This window comes from Buteo buteo, chromosome 4, assembly GCF_964188355.1.
Source record: "Buteo buteo chromosome 4, bButBut1.hap1.1, whole genome shotgun sequence".
NCBI lineage: Eukaryota > Metazoa > Chordata > Aves > Accipitriformes > Accipitridae > Buteo > Buteo buteo.
This window is the reverse complement of record NC_134174.1, coordinates 45,012,737-45,028,417: the sequence shown is the minus strand read 5'-3', so window position 1 is coordinate 45,028,417 and position 15,681 is coordinate 45,012,737. Positions and strand designations below refer to the sequence as shown.

Genomic DNA, 15,681 nt, shown 5'->3' with positions numbered 1-15,681 from the left:
CGAGGCAGGCAAAATTAAACTTAACAGCACACCAACTCTTTGGGCAAAAACCAGAAAGAACTTCTGCTTGGCATCACAAAGCTACACTCTCTACTAGCCTCCAAGAACAACCTTCCAGCAAGTGCCTGTGTGTTACAGGTGGCACTAAAGACAACTTCCTTCTTCCACATCTATTTTTTCCTCCAGCCCCACTGGGTGATTTCTTGGCCCATCACCCACAAATGTTATATGCTTTGACACAAGGTGGTAGGAGGAAAACAAACAAACAACAAAAAAAAAAAAACCACCAAAAAAACAAAACCCACAAGATACACGATACACATGGACATTTTCAGAATGGCAGCTGCTCCACTACAGTAGAAATGCTAAGTATATTTGGCAGGGACTGGAGACCAATACAAGAGGTTTAGCAAGCTGTTTTCCCTGCAAAAGCTTCCAGGGCACCCATGCTATTTGAAATGTGCATCTAGTAAGTGTGTCCCAGAGAAAGCACTGGACTATCCCCTCTGAAGTCACATTTTGAGTCAGGTGTATGACATCAGATCTCTAGCAGCAAGCACAGCAGCAGGATCAACACACACATCTCACACATCTCCAGAGCTGCAGGGAACTTTACACACTGACTGTATTCTGCTACACAGACAAAGAGACCCCTCACTCAGAAGGAAGTCCACCAACTGCAGACTCCTCTGGAATGTATGACAGATTGGAACAAAGCAACAGGTTCAGGAAATAACCTCCTTCAAGAGAGAAGTTGGGGTAAAACTCATCTGCTTGAGCTATCTTATGCTCAGTCCCACCTGTAAAAGAAGAGAGCTCAGAGGAAGAAAGAAAACCCAGTGCACTTAAGTTTAAAGGTTTCTAGCTCTTCTCCCTCCTTTTTTCACCTCAGACTTCAGGCTGTGTCAGACCACTTTTCCTTTTCTCACTGCTCCCCTGGGATTGAGAAAATCTCTTCCTTCAAAGGAGAGTTGTCTTCAACATCAAGAAATTATATCTCCCTCTTCACGGCTATCACCACAGTGTACACCAACTGACTTACCAGAGATGACACAGTAACAGCAGAAGATAAAGCACATCCAAATACTGAGTTACTCCACTAGACAAGCTGCAGCCTACACCAGCTAACTCAGGTGCCTAGAAGAGGAGTGGAAGTGAGGGAAGGGAAAGGAAAGAACCCTTTCCACAAGCTTTCAGAAACTGGCTTTGGAGCCTTAACATCCTTGTTCTCACTCATGGCCTGTATTCACAGGGGCTTAAAAAGCCCACTGGGATTTGGGCTACTGGGAAAGACCTATACTATTAATTTCCATAGGTATTAATGTCTCATTTCATAAATAAATGTTTTAAGTTGAAGAAGCCCTTCTAGAAAGGAACTAGTTTTTATCACCACAATTCTATCTTACTAAGTCTGCAAACATTTTATGCTAGTATGTGCATTGCTGCTGCATGTGGTTTGCCGCGCATGACCAGGTAAGTCTTTGCTGAAGCAGCCTGCAAAAAGGTACCATGATAACTTGCAGTACTGCAAACAACCAAGTGGTACCAACTTTTGAGCTATGGGGCATTGAGATTTTGGGCACTGAGGGCAGAGACCCCCGTCACCAGCTCCTTGCTCCCCAGCCAACTGCAAATCATTAATTCTTCTAGGACCAGTCCTTATAATGATCAACCTCCACAAAGGAAGCTGCAGCATAAGGTAGTCATAGGACTTCCCTTAGACTCCAGTGGAGGGAAAACTCGCACTACCTGCCCACCACTCAGGCCTTCCCCACCATGCTATCAGCTCTGATATGCAGGGACACCACTACAGCTCTGGGAAGAGAAGCCAGCAGGGACAAAAGCAGTATGCAGGGTCAAGACCAGTACTAGCCCTAACAGGGCTAACATGGTTTTGCATCAGACATTTTCAATGACATCAGCCTTGCGTTATCAATAACACTAGTGCAGGCTGGTTAGCTTTATGTTCGATAATCTGAAACCTGCAGGCAACACTGAAACTTGATTATTTGCACCAACTCTGATACAGAAAAGCTGTAAGCATAAGGTAGAGAACTAGAGTTATTTGTGAGTATAGGGAATAGAAAAAAAGACCGAAAAAAGAGAGACACACCATCTTTTCCCACTTCTTACATTTCATCTGCCAAAACAATGCAAATTCTGCCCATTTACCCAGTGAAAGCAGGGTGCATTCATCCCCTCTTCAAACAGAGAATCTGTCAGAGCAGTATTGCCCACAGTTTAGACTGGAGGAAGAATGCCAGTCCGCATTCCCCTCCACCATCCCAGTGGCTATAGGAAAGCGACCCTGGTACTTCTCACTAGGATGCTGTCCTTCATTAATATGTCATCACTCGCCTTCCTCCTCCTCCCCTCCCTTCCCTCCTATGAGAAAGTTTAATCCTTTGGCTCACACGGATCTGGTAAATTTTTCAGTCCCTGTTTGCCACTGTCGTCATGGCAACAGCCCCCCAGAGATAATCCAGCAGCTCTGCCACAGCAGGCAGGCTGCTGCTCCCTGCCTTCTCTGCCATTTAGCCTTTGCCTCGTTAGGCCTACAAGAGCTATGCCCACTCCCAGGCTCATCTTCACGGGCACCATCCTTCCCTAGAGATATGTTTGCATGGGTAGTGTTTTAAATTAACTGTGTCTTCATTCCCACATTGCCTACTCTTTACTCCAAGACAGCTCTCAGCTCAATTTTTGGGACTCTGACAGAATCACACTTAACAGCAGCACTGCAAAGAGACATGCTACCTTTGCTGCCCTGGAGAAAAAGGGTCTTGTGTTTAACAGCCATATCACCTGTGCCTTCTAGCAAAGAGAAAAGATTAGCTAGCACCCTTCTCAGCAGCAGGACACTAACCTGGACTTGTCCCAGTGTCACTGCTAAGCAGACTCCAGCCACAGGAAAGACAAGACAGCCCAGGGCTGTGGCTGCCTTGCCAATGGCTCACTCAAGATGGGAACTTTTGATTGAAGCAGCAGGACAGCGGGTCACCACTTCGGAGAGATATGTAACTCATGCTCTCAGGAACATTATGCAAAAGTACTGAGAGTACAGTATCACATCTATATGCACATGCACACACACATTCTCTGAAAGGTCATCACATTTACTCAACTCACATCTTGGAGACAGGGAATTCTTCTGACTCTACCAGGAGCAGAGCGAGGCAGATCCCGACACCAGGAGTAAAGCCACAGTTACTTCCTCCTTTCCTAATCCCATCATAAAAAGGGAAGATACAACATTAACCAGCTCTCCTTATATCTCCGAATTATTCTTAGAGTCATCAGTAATTAGACGCTTGCACCAGCCACCATCTTCCCCAGTCTGCTCATCTAACAGGTGGGAGCAACAGGAATTCTGCAATATTCTCTGGAAGGAAAGGGGGAGGGTAAAGCAGCATTACTAAAGGGATATTTTCAATCAAAGCATTACAGATTAATACAATTACTGGTTAAAGTAACCAATCCATGAGAGACAAATGAACATTAAAACCAAATTCAAACAGAAAGAAACGGAGCCAGAGAATAACAGGTGGAAAAAGCTATAGGGAATCAAAATCTAACAGCTATAGACTCAGTTTCCCCAGAAGACTAAATCCATGCCCCACTGATCTTCAGCTACCCTCAGTGTTCAAAAAGCTGATTTCTAAGATACTGCCGGCCCATTTCTTCAGAAGTATTCCGCTACTGTTCTCCAAAAAACACGTAGACAGCAATACCAGAATGCTTGGGTAGCTGTAACAGAAGTATACAGTGATATTTAAATAGACAGCAAATTTAAGAAGGTACAAAAAGGAACCTGAGGTCAGCCTAGCTCACAGGACCCCACATTTTGAAGCATTAAGCTTACTGTCACAAGGGCCAGCAGGAACTACAGTTGTTTAAATTACAGCTTGACATTTCCTCCATACACTAACAAAATATAGCAAACAGTTCAAAATTTTAAGTATGCATTTGCCCATCAGAAACCAATGCACCTCTGCTTTCCCCAACATGACTACTCTGAGCACTGACAACACTTCTGTTGCAAGCAAACATACAATGAGGTAAGACACTCCACGCTTCTTCTTACAACATTCAAGGCTTCTTTCCTGTGCTGGTGGTCCTGGTGCCAGCTGATATTGCCCTCTTCCCCCAGCCAAGCCAACAGCAATAGCTCATTCTATAGTCAAACACTGGCAAATTAACATTTTTTGGTAACATCTATTAACTTGGTCAAAGTCAGGAGGTTTCAAGAACAGAGGAAAGAAAAAGAAACACCTGAAACACCACAATAGGTGATAGGCCAGAATTAATGAAAAGGGGGTGATACCCTGGTTGTCAGGGTTGTGAAGCAGATAGGTGATGCTCATAGGTGGCACAGAGGAGGAAGATTTTTATATTAGCATGCTTCCCTTTTAAAAATTGTCCTCAACCGATTTGCAGGGCCAGAAAAACTAAAATCCTTCCAGGGCATGGAAGGGAACAAAAAGATTGTCGTAGCCCTCTCTTAAAACAGTGGTATTAACCCACCATTTTAGCGCAGCGGGGAAGCAGCACTCTTCCGAAATTTCTGCATGATCCACGGATAAGTCCTCCTCTGGCAGTGATGGTTTTGCACTGTCCAGAGAATAATTAAATTTGGAGGCAGTGAAATTTCCATGCTACACCCCAAAACCAACAAAAAACCCCATAGCTTTTGCACTGGACCCTTCTTACAAGAAATTCAAGAAGCTCTCTCTGCCCCAAATATCTACAGTGTGCTCAACATCCCGCTCTTCATTGCAGGGATACCTGGAAATATTTCAATCATGGCTCGCTGATCAGAGTAAATGCTCTAGAGCCAAGGGCTTTGGGACACGTGCGGGAGTTAGTCTAATCATATCTCTGCCATACACAAATCCAGTTTATATTGGGAAAACAAGAAACACGACTGTCTCGCCAAGCCCCTTTCTCCAACCTCACGTGGAGGCAGTAGGAACTCCTGCCCAATCTGTGTGCCTACTGCCCCCCCTCCTCATTGTTAATGCTGGAAATTTAATACTCAATGTGACCACTGAGAAGACAGACACAAGCTGAAATCCTGTCTGCTCTGTTCCAGCTCCTTTATAAAATATACAGCGTAAACCGAGAGGCAACCTAGGGTAACCCCAACCATCGCCAACATCCACAGCGGGAGGAAGCCAGCTTCTGGCCATAGGGAGTCACAGCAAAAGCAAAGCTTCCACCGCTCGCCACCCTGCCAATCTCTGCCAGCTCTCATGCCAGGGCACTCTCCCGCCCGCGTCCATGCGTTGGGGTGGGCGAGAAGCCAGGCTGACCCTCGGCAGCCCCCCACCAAGCTCCCAGCCCCAGCCTCTCCTCCAAGGTCAGGGTCTCTGCTTTTACGCATACTCCTCCTCTTCTCCGAACACCTCCTCCAGCGAAATTCCCCCTAGTGACATATAGCGCTTGAACACCTCTTCCCCTAAGGCGGGCTGCGGGCGGAGGCAGGGAGGAAGAGGAGGGGGAGGCAGGCTGCTGGCGGGAGGTAGAGGGCTGCAGTTTCTGACATCAGCGGAGCAGCCCCCCCGCCACCCCCCGCCGCACGCATGTGTGCTGCGGTGCAGAGCGGAGAGTTCAGGCGCTCGCTGTCCACGCACCCATCCGACCGACCGAGTCCTCCCCCGCAGGGGGGATGGGGGGGGTGCAGCACTCTGCTCTGCTCTGGGCATCCCTCCACGTGCACAAGGACCTCCAAAAAAATCCCCAGCCATCACTGCAGCGGATCTCCTATATATGCTTCCTAATCACAGCATCTCTCAGACTCCTCGAAGGTGGCAGGGGGGAGGAGGAGCTGGGCTGCAGGGAAGCTCTTCACCCTCAGCCCAAGGCCCACCCTGCGGGAAGGGCAGCTCCTCTCCCACACCAAATGACCAGACCTGACTTGGCTGCTCAGCAAGTACAGCTGAGTGGACTTGGTTGATTTGCCGTCCTCTGCAAGAAAGGACATTCGTCCCCAACCTACAAACACAGGCACACACAGAGGACAGCTATTAGAGGACATTTCTACACATTCAGATTTGCGCTTCAGCCATCTGTGACCGGTACGCTGGGCTTTCCTTGCTTTCACACAGAGCCGATTTGCCAGGCTGCAGTGCACCACCACTGCGTGCGGCTAATTCTAGCGGGTGTTCTGTAGCCCACAGGGGACTTCAAACCTAGCAGCCACAAGAGCAGTCCAAGAGAGTCCTAACTCAAACACCGGCTGAGAATGTTTACAGAGCAGATCAAGACAGAGGTTAGGGACTGATGCTGCTAAACTTCCTCTGCAACATTCAAGCTCAATGTTTCAGTGTCCAGGTAAATTACTACTGACACCTCCAACCAAACATACATACAAAAGCCCAAATCAGCAACCACTATGGAACTGAAAGCCAGAAGAAGAGAAATGTATGAAAAAAAAGCTGAGTTGGAAGTGTCAAGAGAGAGCTTTCTTCCTGTCAGGGTCTGATACAGAGAAATAATTCCCTGTTCCTCCCACAATCCACATAATCCCCGACAGGAACAATAACAGAAGAACCAGTAGACTGCAAATTTTCATCTGGTTTACAAATTTGGAAAGACAAGATCAGGGAAAGAATCGACCTCTTTATTCGACAGGCAAGAGCAAAGCCACAGTAAGGAGAAAGCAGTGAAGTGGTCTAACTTCCTAGACAGCTGCTTTTCATTTTTTCATCAAGAGATGTCACTTGCAAGAGTTGAAAGATACAGATTATCAGCAGCAAATGAAATTCAACAATATATGTGATGCACAGAGATTTCTCACCCCCCACCTAAGAAACAAGGGCCAAAAATCCTACACATGGTGGTAGGATCACTATATACTATTTGGCATAAACAACATCCTAAAAATTGTCACAGGATAGAACTGTGCCTACCTCTTTCCAATGCAGGACTATCTCTTGAAGTATATGCTGGAGAGTCAAATCCTGGATATTTCCCTACTGCTACTAAAGCTACTGCTTCTCTCTTGATCCTTTTGATCACTGCAAGTAATTTTACTTCATTTGAACTTCTCTGCTGCCCAGGAACTGAAGCACTACTTGCTATGAATTTTCATGTTCAAGAAGTATGGTGACACCCACAAGACAACTTCCAAAAAAATTACAGTTATTATTTCCCTCTACCCACAGCTCTAGTAAAAGCCTGTGTATTCAATCCCATAGGAATTTCAGATGACTGAAGCATTTTATTTTCCCCATGTGTAATAACCACTGCTCTTATACGTCAGCTGAACGCTGACTAAGGTGAAGTCTCTTTCCCTTCCATTTCCACAAGCTTTTGGCCCCTATTTGACATTAAAGTTCTTGGCACACTCTTCACCAGGCAGTCTTAAGCCTCAAAACAATGTGAATAATAGCAAATACTTCATTAAAGCCAAAATATGAATTTTAATCTAGACCAGCTCTTACTGACACAATTTATTAAAAAAGAGAACAGGCATCCCAAAATCACAGACAATACAGAAACGAGAGACTCTCCTCTCAACATATGACTTTGTATTTACAAAGGGTGAACCTTGCTAGACTGAAGTTGTTAGGACCGCCCTTCACCAAGACCAGCACCGCATTCATCCTCCTTGCTTTCACAGAGAAGCCTTGTAACAGCACCATGCCTCTTCAACTCTTTACTGCTTTAGGAAGAGAGTTTGATAAACACATCAAGTAATACAGAACCCTTTAAACGCATACAATTCACCCTGAAGTGTTCCTCTTCCTCCTTTTCAGCTACGTACAGCAAGCTGTTCATCACTTCCCAGTCAGCTATCTAGTATCTCTTCACCAACAGTCTTGAAAAATAAAGGTAACAAGAAGTACTGCAGAAGGAGAGCAAGGCTTTGTTATCATTTTCTTGGACATAATCAAGGGAAGCACTACAGCAGGCAAAACTTCTGCAAAGCAGCAATAGGCTAGACATACTTCTCAGCTGCAGCAAGACGCTGGCTCTTGAAGTAGCAGTTACCACATCAGGCATCCATACAGGTTCAAATTCTGCTAGAGAAGATACAAAATGTTAAATGTAGCTATGCTTAAGTTGGAGAGAGGCAGGGTGTTCCCACATGAGAGAATATTCTGGTGCTGTGACCAAGCCTAGAAGAAAACCAACAAGGCAGGAGGCAGGTCAGAAGGGTGGGTTCGCCCATGCAACAGACAGGCACGGAGTTGGGTGCACAGGAGAGCCCCGTGCATATGTATTGCTGGGCAGAGACATGGCCTCCCCAGGAGAAGTGCCAGCTTGGGGAAAGGAAGCATCAGGCAACATATATCCAGGATACTGCAGAATTAACACCATAATTCTCCTCCTGTGGGAGACAGCTTTCTAAAACGCCTTTCCCCAAGACTTCATTTTCAAGTTGCTGAATTGAACCTCCCTAATCACTGATTTACAGCTGCAATGCCTAAATAGCACACGTTCTTCCTTCAATGCTTTAAAGACCTATTCCAAGGTGAATTCAGTAAGTTCCTATCAAAATATTCAGACCCTTTTTGTACTAATCACTTGAGCTATCAGCAAACACAGCTGGAATAACTGAGGAACCTATACATTCAGCTGAAGTCACCATCCTCTTTTCACTGTAAATGCAGATTCTTTACTCCTCAGGTAAGATTTCAATGAAACCCGATCAGTCCCTTGTTTCTGGTATTCTTCTGCACTAGCAGAAACACCCATTTCCCTTCTCGGCTCTTCCCACACCTGCCTTCTACCTAACCAATACCTTTGTAAGTAAATCATTGCCAGCTGCCTCGAGTTATGTAGCTGAGGACCAGGCTAGTATCCTCAATGTATTTTATTTATAGGAAGGTATGAAATCTAGAAAGTAAGTACTAGATCAAAACATGGCCTGTATTCACCCATACTTACTTTTTCTACTTGCTGGGTCATAAAACTGTCATCCCCTTAATATGAAAAACAATTAGAATCTATATATTGCTTCCTCTGTAACTCATTAGGTGCCCAAACACTTAAAAACTGACTCAATCAGTTCTGCTACTTTTGGACTTCTGCTAATGTGTTTCTGAATTTTGTTGCAACTATATTCATCCTGCAGTTTTCACCTTTTTTCTTATCTCCAGAGTTAACTTCAATACCACCTCCTTTGTAAGGAAACGGTTTCTTATTTGCGATCAGTTTATCAACCTACCCTCTCCCTTCCCTAAGCAGGCTTGTGTCCACTAGCATCTGAGAAGATGGCTCTCCTCAGCTTTAGACCTTGCTACAGGATCGACAGGGAACTCTGTGGAGTGAACACAGCATTAATGGCCGTCAGCAAAGCAAAGCCACCCTTCAAACCTCTCCCATATTAAGTTGAACTAATTTTGAACTCAAAAGATTGGATATCCCACTTACATCAGCAGGCACTGTCACCTGACCATGGAGGGACACCAATTCCCACAGGATCTGCAGCCACCTCCTAAATAATCTAGGGCTCCACTGGTTGGTCCCCAACACAATCTGACTCAGGCTAGATACTGAAAAAATACATTATCACATATGCTTACTTCCACAAGTTGGGGGGCGGGGCACGGAAATCAAACTTCATGGCACTGCACTCTACTTCTGACACTACTTCTCCATGCAAACTATAGTAAATGGAAATTTTTCACCATTCTTCAAGCTATCTTCTGGTCGTATTCTGGCAAAAAGGAGAATACATATTCTATTTTTCTCTTTTATAGGCATTAGGCAAAACATTCTTCACTTCTAAATAATTTATCAAGATCATTTACCTCCTCCTGCTTTTTCTTCATTTCTCAGTCAATCACCCTATTAAGCCAACTATTCAAGTAGCAAGACAGGCAAGGGCCTAATACATTAATCCTGTCAAATCTGAAAGGCCTCTAAGAACTTAGATCTTGTCTTGTTCACCTCTCCTAGAAACAGTCGCCTCTGGCATCTCAACTTGTTGCACTCTGCTTTCAGCATCATTTACTGCAGTTTGGTTTCTCTTATTCTCCCTCTCATCCACCCCACCCACGAAGCAACTTTAATCCCTGTAAGGGATTCCCTACACACTAGAAGATACACACTCCCCGCATACTACAAGGTACACTACCCTTTGTGTATATGTATGTCCCTGGAAAACAGAAGACCAACAGCTTGGGGGAAGAGTTAAGATTTTTTTCTCTTTTCATAAGACTACAGTCTCGTTTCAGAAGTCTCCAGGACTAGCAAAAGCAAAGAATACTTGTTCTCATTTGTTGAGAAGTCAAGTTCGTAAGATTTCTCCATCCAGCCTACTTCTGACTTTGAAGGCAAACTTGTTAGTTTCCAAACACACCATGCTTAACTACAGCAAGGCCTATAGCATCTAAGCCTAAAAAAAAAAAAATCACATCTGTTCTGCTAAGACAGATCTCCTAGGTAGAAAATACATGCAGCAAAATCAGTCTGCAACACTTCTCTTTATTATGAGTGATCAGTACACACACACGTAGATAAATCTTCTATAAATGTACCTCTAGCTCAGCTTGCAGAAGAAAGATCTCAAAAAGAAAAAAAGACAACATCACTTCACAGAGTATACGTTTCCAGATACAGGAATTTTTCTATCACCCTACGCTACCTCCTTTCAATCTCCACTTTGCCACGCAACTCAATTATTTTGTAATGCTGAAATAATGACCAAGACGAGCAACTTCAGATCCCTTAAACTTATTACAGCTTCAACTCCAGTGAAGTAATTTCTATTAATAAAAAGAAGGGTAGATCGAGATACTAACCTCTGGCTGACAGTTTTTTGGTGTTGATGATTTTTGCAGCATATTCCTGTGATGAACTCTTCTTTACACATCTGCGGACCACAGAGAAGGCTCCCCTAGAAGACAAATAAAGAGGGTAGGAGCTATGAAACTGAAAATGAGAATACAATAGCAGCAATTTCTATCCCCAGAGCAGGCCAGATTAAGGACATGGCAGAAGACATACAGAGGAGGGAATCAACACATGAGAATCTGATGAGCAGCGCATGCTGTCTGATCAGCAAATAAAACCTAGTCTACATGGTACTCAGGCCTCCTGAAGATCCCTCAAAAGCCCCCTCACAGACAGCACAGTAAGAACAGCACGCTGTGCAGGGAGAGAGAGACACCATACAGGCACAGAAACAGGACATGAAGGGATTGATGAATGGGAGACAAACAGCCCAGGATGACACTGTAAAAACTAGCTGCTAAGTCCATCTCCCGAAGACAGTACCCCCAGCAGTTACATCAGACAACCAGGACTCATTTCTCCCATGTTTAAAGTGCCAGCTTGGTCATGAAACCGCTGTAACACTTTGCAGAAGTTACTAGATCTCTTACATCTCTCTACCCACCTGCAAAATGGAGATAAGCATGTACCTATTAATGAAGTGAGTAGGAAGCTACAAGGCTTTGTACATTTTCTCAAGCTGCAACTATTGATATTATTACAACTATTCCAAAGAGCCACTTGGAGAACAGGTCTGAGAGAGAGGGAAGAAGGATTTCTGTGAGGAAAAAAGAGATAATACAACAGAGACCAAGGTGAAAAGATAGGGACTCAAAATCTACAGGACTACACAGATAAGCGCTTGAAAGCGGTCCCTTCTTTTTAAAAAAAAAACAACAAAACAGGGTGGGAAAAGAATAACAACTGGCTTTACAGGAAAGATCTGAAAAGGGAAAAAGGACAAGTAAGAGAAAACTGGCAGAAAATTCTAAGTCCTTCAGACTAGGAACGTCAACCCGTGTCTACAGACAAACGGACAAATGTACATATCTGAAGTATAAGAAAGGGGAACAGAAGCTGCACAAGGGCCCCACAAGACAGTTAGTCCTACAGAGAGCCTAAAATAGCCTGAATCCTCCTGATACTGCAGAGCCCTGCCTTATTCTCCCCTTCCTCAACCTCTACATACAAACCAATAAGCAGCAAGGTGAGCACCGGCACCAGGGCCCAGGCTCGGTGACACACAGCTGCAGCAGTGTGGGGAGGGACAGGGACACCGGGCTGGAGAGAAGAGATGCAGCAGAGCCCAGCGGTTGGTGCAGGAAGGGAGGGAGGGGGAGAGCAGCAGCACCCAGGAAAGCACGGTCCCCATAATCCTACCCTGGTCGTTGCTACACCGCCTTCCTGTCCCGCCGGGTCTCCCTGCAAAACCCTGTCCTAGGGTGCAGCAGCAGGTCTGCCAATGCAGAGGCAAGTGCGGAGAGAGGGAGGGAGAAGCGCGGTGCGGCAGCACCTGGCCCTTTCACAGGGACAAGGAAGCGGGGACTTAAGCATCGCCGAGTGGCAGTAACAGTGCCGTGTCCCGGCGCAGAAACACTTGAAGGGAACGGCAACGTGCAGCAGGGAAACGGCGCGGGGAGAAGGCGGCGGCAGCCTGGTCCTGAGGAGGGCAAGGGGGAAGAGAAGAAATCCCGGGGTGCAACAGGAGGGTGCAGCCCGAGGCAGGCTGCGGGGACACCCCATCCAGCGGCGGGGATGACCCAGGAGCGCAGAAACACCTTTCCCTTCAGCGGCGATGCCGCCGGGGCGGACGAGGGGGGGGGTCTGGGGCGGTGTTGGCGAGCAGGATTACAGCGCGCGGCAGCTAATCCTCCTCCGGCTCCCGGGAGAGCCGGGGCGCCGGCACAGGGCTCCCGGCAGCGTCGGCGGGTCCCGGGGCGGGCGGCGGGGCGCGGCGCGGGGCGCGCAGCGGGCTCCGTACTTGCCGAGCTCCTCGTAGAGCTGGTACTCGTCGGTGAAGCGGGTGCACGTTGCCGTGGTGGCCATGTTCGGGCTGCGAGAGGCTCAGCGCCGCTGGGGCATGGGGCAGGGCGGCCGGGACGGGACGGGACGGGCGGCCGCGCTGCTCGGCAGCCTCCCTCCTGGCTCGGCGGGGCGGCGCGGGCTTCCCCCCGTGCCCGGCTCGGCGCTCCCCGCTCCGCCGTGCACAGTCACCGCTCGCCGGGGAGGGGAAGGAGGCTGAGCCTGGCCAGCACCGCGAGAACTGGCTCGGAGACACCCCGCGCCGGCCCCCCCTGCCTCCGCCCCTCTGCCGGCCCCGGCCCGCCGCGGGGTGTGGCCGCCGGGGGCGCTCCCGGGGCGCCCGCAGCGCCGCCGCCCGCGCGGGGGGCTGCGGCCGGGGCGCGGCCACCTCCCCGCCCCCGCCCGCGGCCGCCGGAGCGGGCACTGCAGTCAGCACCCCCGCCCCCGCGCACGGAGGGTGGGCAGACTGCGGCGGGCTCGCCGCCCGCTCCGCGGCGCGCCGTAGGCGGCGGGGAGGCTGCAGGGCCGCGAGGAGACCCGCGGCCGGGCGCACGGCGTGTATTTCTCGTACGTCCCCCTGTGGGGGCGCCGGGCCGGGGCCGCAGCGCCCGGGGCGGGGAGAGCCGCGGCCGGATAAACTTCCTGCGTGCAGCGGGAGGGAAGGGAAGGGAAGGCCCGGGGGGCCGCCGCCACCCCACCGCCCTCCCCCGGGTGCATGTCAGCGGGGCTAGCGCCGGGCTGGCAGCGCCGGGCGAACCGGCCGCCTCGCAGGCAGCAGCCGCCCGGCTCTCTCCCCGCCGCACTGTGCGTGCTCCGGCCGGCGGAGGAGGAGGAGGAGGAGGCGCGGGGAGGCAGCGGAGGCAGCTCCCGGCCGCTGCTGCCCGGCCTGGCCGCTGTCTGAGGCCACCGCCCAGCGCAGGGGACCCGGCGCGCTGCGTTGCCCCCCGCGAGAGGGGAACGGGGAGCCCCAAGTCCTCCTCCCGATCCACCGCAAAGTTGGGCCCGGGGCGCTGCCGAGCGGGCGGCGCTGTCAGGCTGCCCGACCTTGGGGGGTGCGTGCGGGAGTCCCCGAGGAGATCAGCCATCTGGTGCGGAGGTAGAGCGGTAACACGCGCCATGTCCTGAAACTGCTCAAGAACGAGACCCGGCGCTCGCACACACGTAGGGTTTATGGTGATGGGACTTGGAGGCAGAAGACAAACAGAAATCGTCAGTCTCCCAACCGCAAAAGAAAACAAACCAGCCTCTGTTCTGTCTCTAGTCTGAGAGTGCTGTCTGCAGTGCCTTCCTAAGCAAGTTTATTTTCACCTCTTACTTGAGTCTGTCTCTCTCTGAACAATTGCCAAATCTGCTTAATATGCAGATTTATATAGGGCAGTCACTGATCCAGCCAGAGAGGGAAAGGCTGCTCCGGCCTCTCCTGCGCGACTGGGAGCTCGAGCTGTTTTAAGAACATACAGAGAGACAGATGAGCATACCGTGAGCCAGGAGCAGCATTAAACTGATCTGAAAAATGAAAAGCACTGTATAAGTACCATGCATGCCTGCTCTGTGACTGGACTATGAAATTGTCATGTTATTCAGTCGCGTGAAAAGCAGTGACAGCAGCCACCAGCATATCCCCCCCCACTCCCTGTCTCCAGGTTAAATGCAGCCAGCCCAGTGCTGCAAAGCCTACACCTCAGCGATGCAGTGGGCAAACATTCACCCAGCCTATGCAGAAAGTAGATAGCAAAAGTAGGACAACATAACAGTAGCACTACAACAAAGCTATACTTCTAGAAGGTGATTATGAAACAACAGCATTCTGCATCTTACACCATGCCAGCATTTAAACCTGGAAACCTGCTGACCCAGCAGAATAACTCAGAGAACCAACAAATGATCTATCCAACAGGTGCCAATCAGTGAATCTGCCTCCTGCCGAGCTAAAACTGCTCCAACGGCCTCATTCAGTGGTCCACTAGTTTCTCTAACAGTTAGAAGAGTTGCAGACGAGGAAGAAAGCAGTCTGACAACCCACAGTCCTTACCAGGGGAATCAGCTGATAACACAAAACTCAAGTGGGAGGTTCTAGGTGTGGTGATAGGCAATGTTGCCAGTATACAACCTGCAGCGCACTTCCACCATCCAAAATGACATTAGATGTTCTTTGTGGCGGAAAGGTGAGCTGTTAAGTTTGTGCTGTGGTTGCACTAGGCAATGTAGTCAAGATAAATGCAACCCAGTCCCCTATGTTAAAATGTACAGGGCAACTGGAACAGGACTCTGTTCCACTCTTTGTTCCTCAACACAAAAACTAAGGGTGGACATTTAAGACCGGATTTTAGCACACTGGGCCAAATGAGGAGCCAGAGGGAGATGCACTTTTGTGCATTTGGCCTGTGTTCCTACAAACTGAGGAAAGATGGTGAAGATGAAAAGGGGTACAAGCCGCGACAGAGAAATACAGCAACAGGAGAGGTTTACCTAAAGCTGTGTATTAAACTGAGTGAGATTCTGCAGTTGAAAACTGTTTTAACTGGACTCAAGGACTGTTCTGTGCCCCACACAAAGCACCCCATGATATTTAAGAAGCCCTGATCACAGCGGTCTCATAAAAATACATGAGGAACATAAAAAGAATGGGACAGAAGAGGAAGTTTCTCATCTTCAAGTGTTACAAGGAAAAGCGAGGTCTGGAAATCAGAAAGCGAACAGAGAAGCAAGTGTGGAAAGAAAAGCTAACCATGTGTTATGCATAGTAAGTGCTACAGAAACAGATTGCTAACTGAGAAACTTGTGTTAAGCGAGAAGTGGGATACAAATTGAGTGACAGACTTGATTAAACCAAGTACTGAGTGGGAGACTAAATTATGGGAGTAGAGTTTTCAAAAGGAATGTAGACAAAATGAAACAGGAGGAGGGGTGGCAATATGGATAAGAGAGTATTGT

The 15,681-nt window shown here is 48.4% G+C and overlaps 1 protein-coding gene across 35 annotated transcripts in view; it reads right to left on the bottom strand.

The window, feature by feature from the left end:
* CAMK2G (calcium/calmodulin dependent protein kinase II gamma) overlaps window positions 1-12,988 on the bottom strand; it is a 118,045-nt gene extending 105,057 nt beyond the window's left edge. For 6 of the 35 annotated variants that reach the window (XR_012650109.1, XM_075025758.1, XM_075025753.1 and 3 more), the window contains exons 1-3: window positions 12,707-12,982; window positions 10,755-10,849; window positions 7,953-8,027 (exon numbers count right to left, since the gene is read on the bottom strand). Coding sequence is in view for 26 of the 35 variants with exons in the window: in XM_075025758.1 (XP_074881859.1) it covers window positions 7,953-8,027; window positions 10,755-10,849; window positions 12,707-12,771 (235 nt within the window). In the remaining 9 variants the exon portion in view is untranslated. Of the gene's footprint in view, window positions 1-7,952; window positions 8,028-10,754; window positions 10,850-11,375; window positions 11,393-12,706 lie in introns of those variants that run through there. The other 29 variants (XR_012650104.1, XR_012650107.1, XR_012650105.1 and 26 more) reach the window with 10 other exon arrangements.
* Between the last annotated feature and the right edge of the window lie 2,693 nt (window positions 12,989-15,681).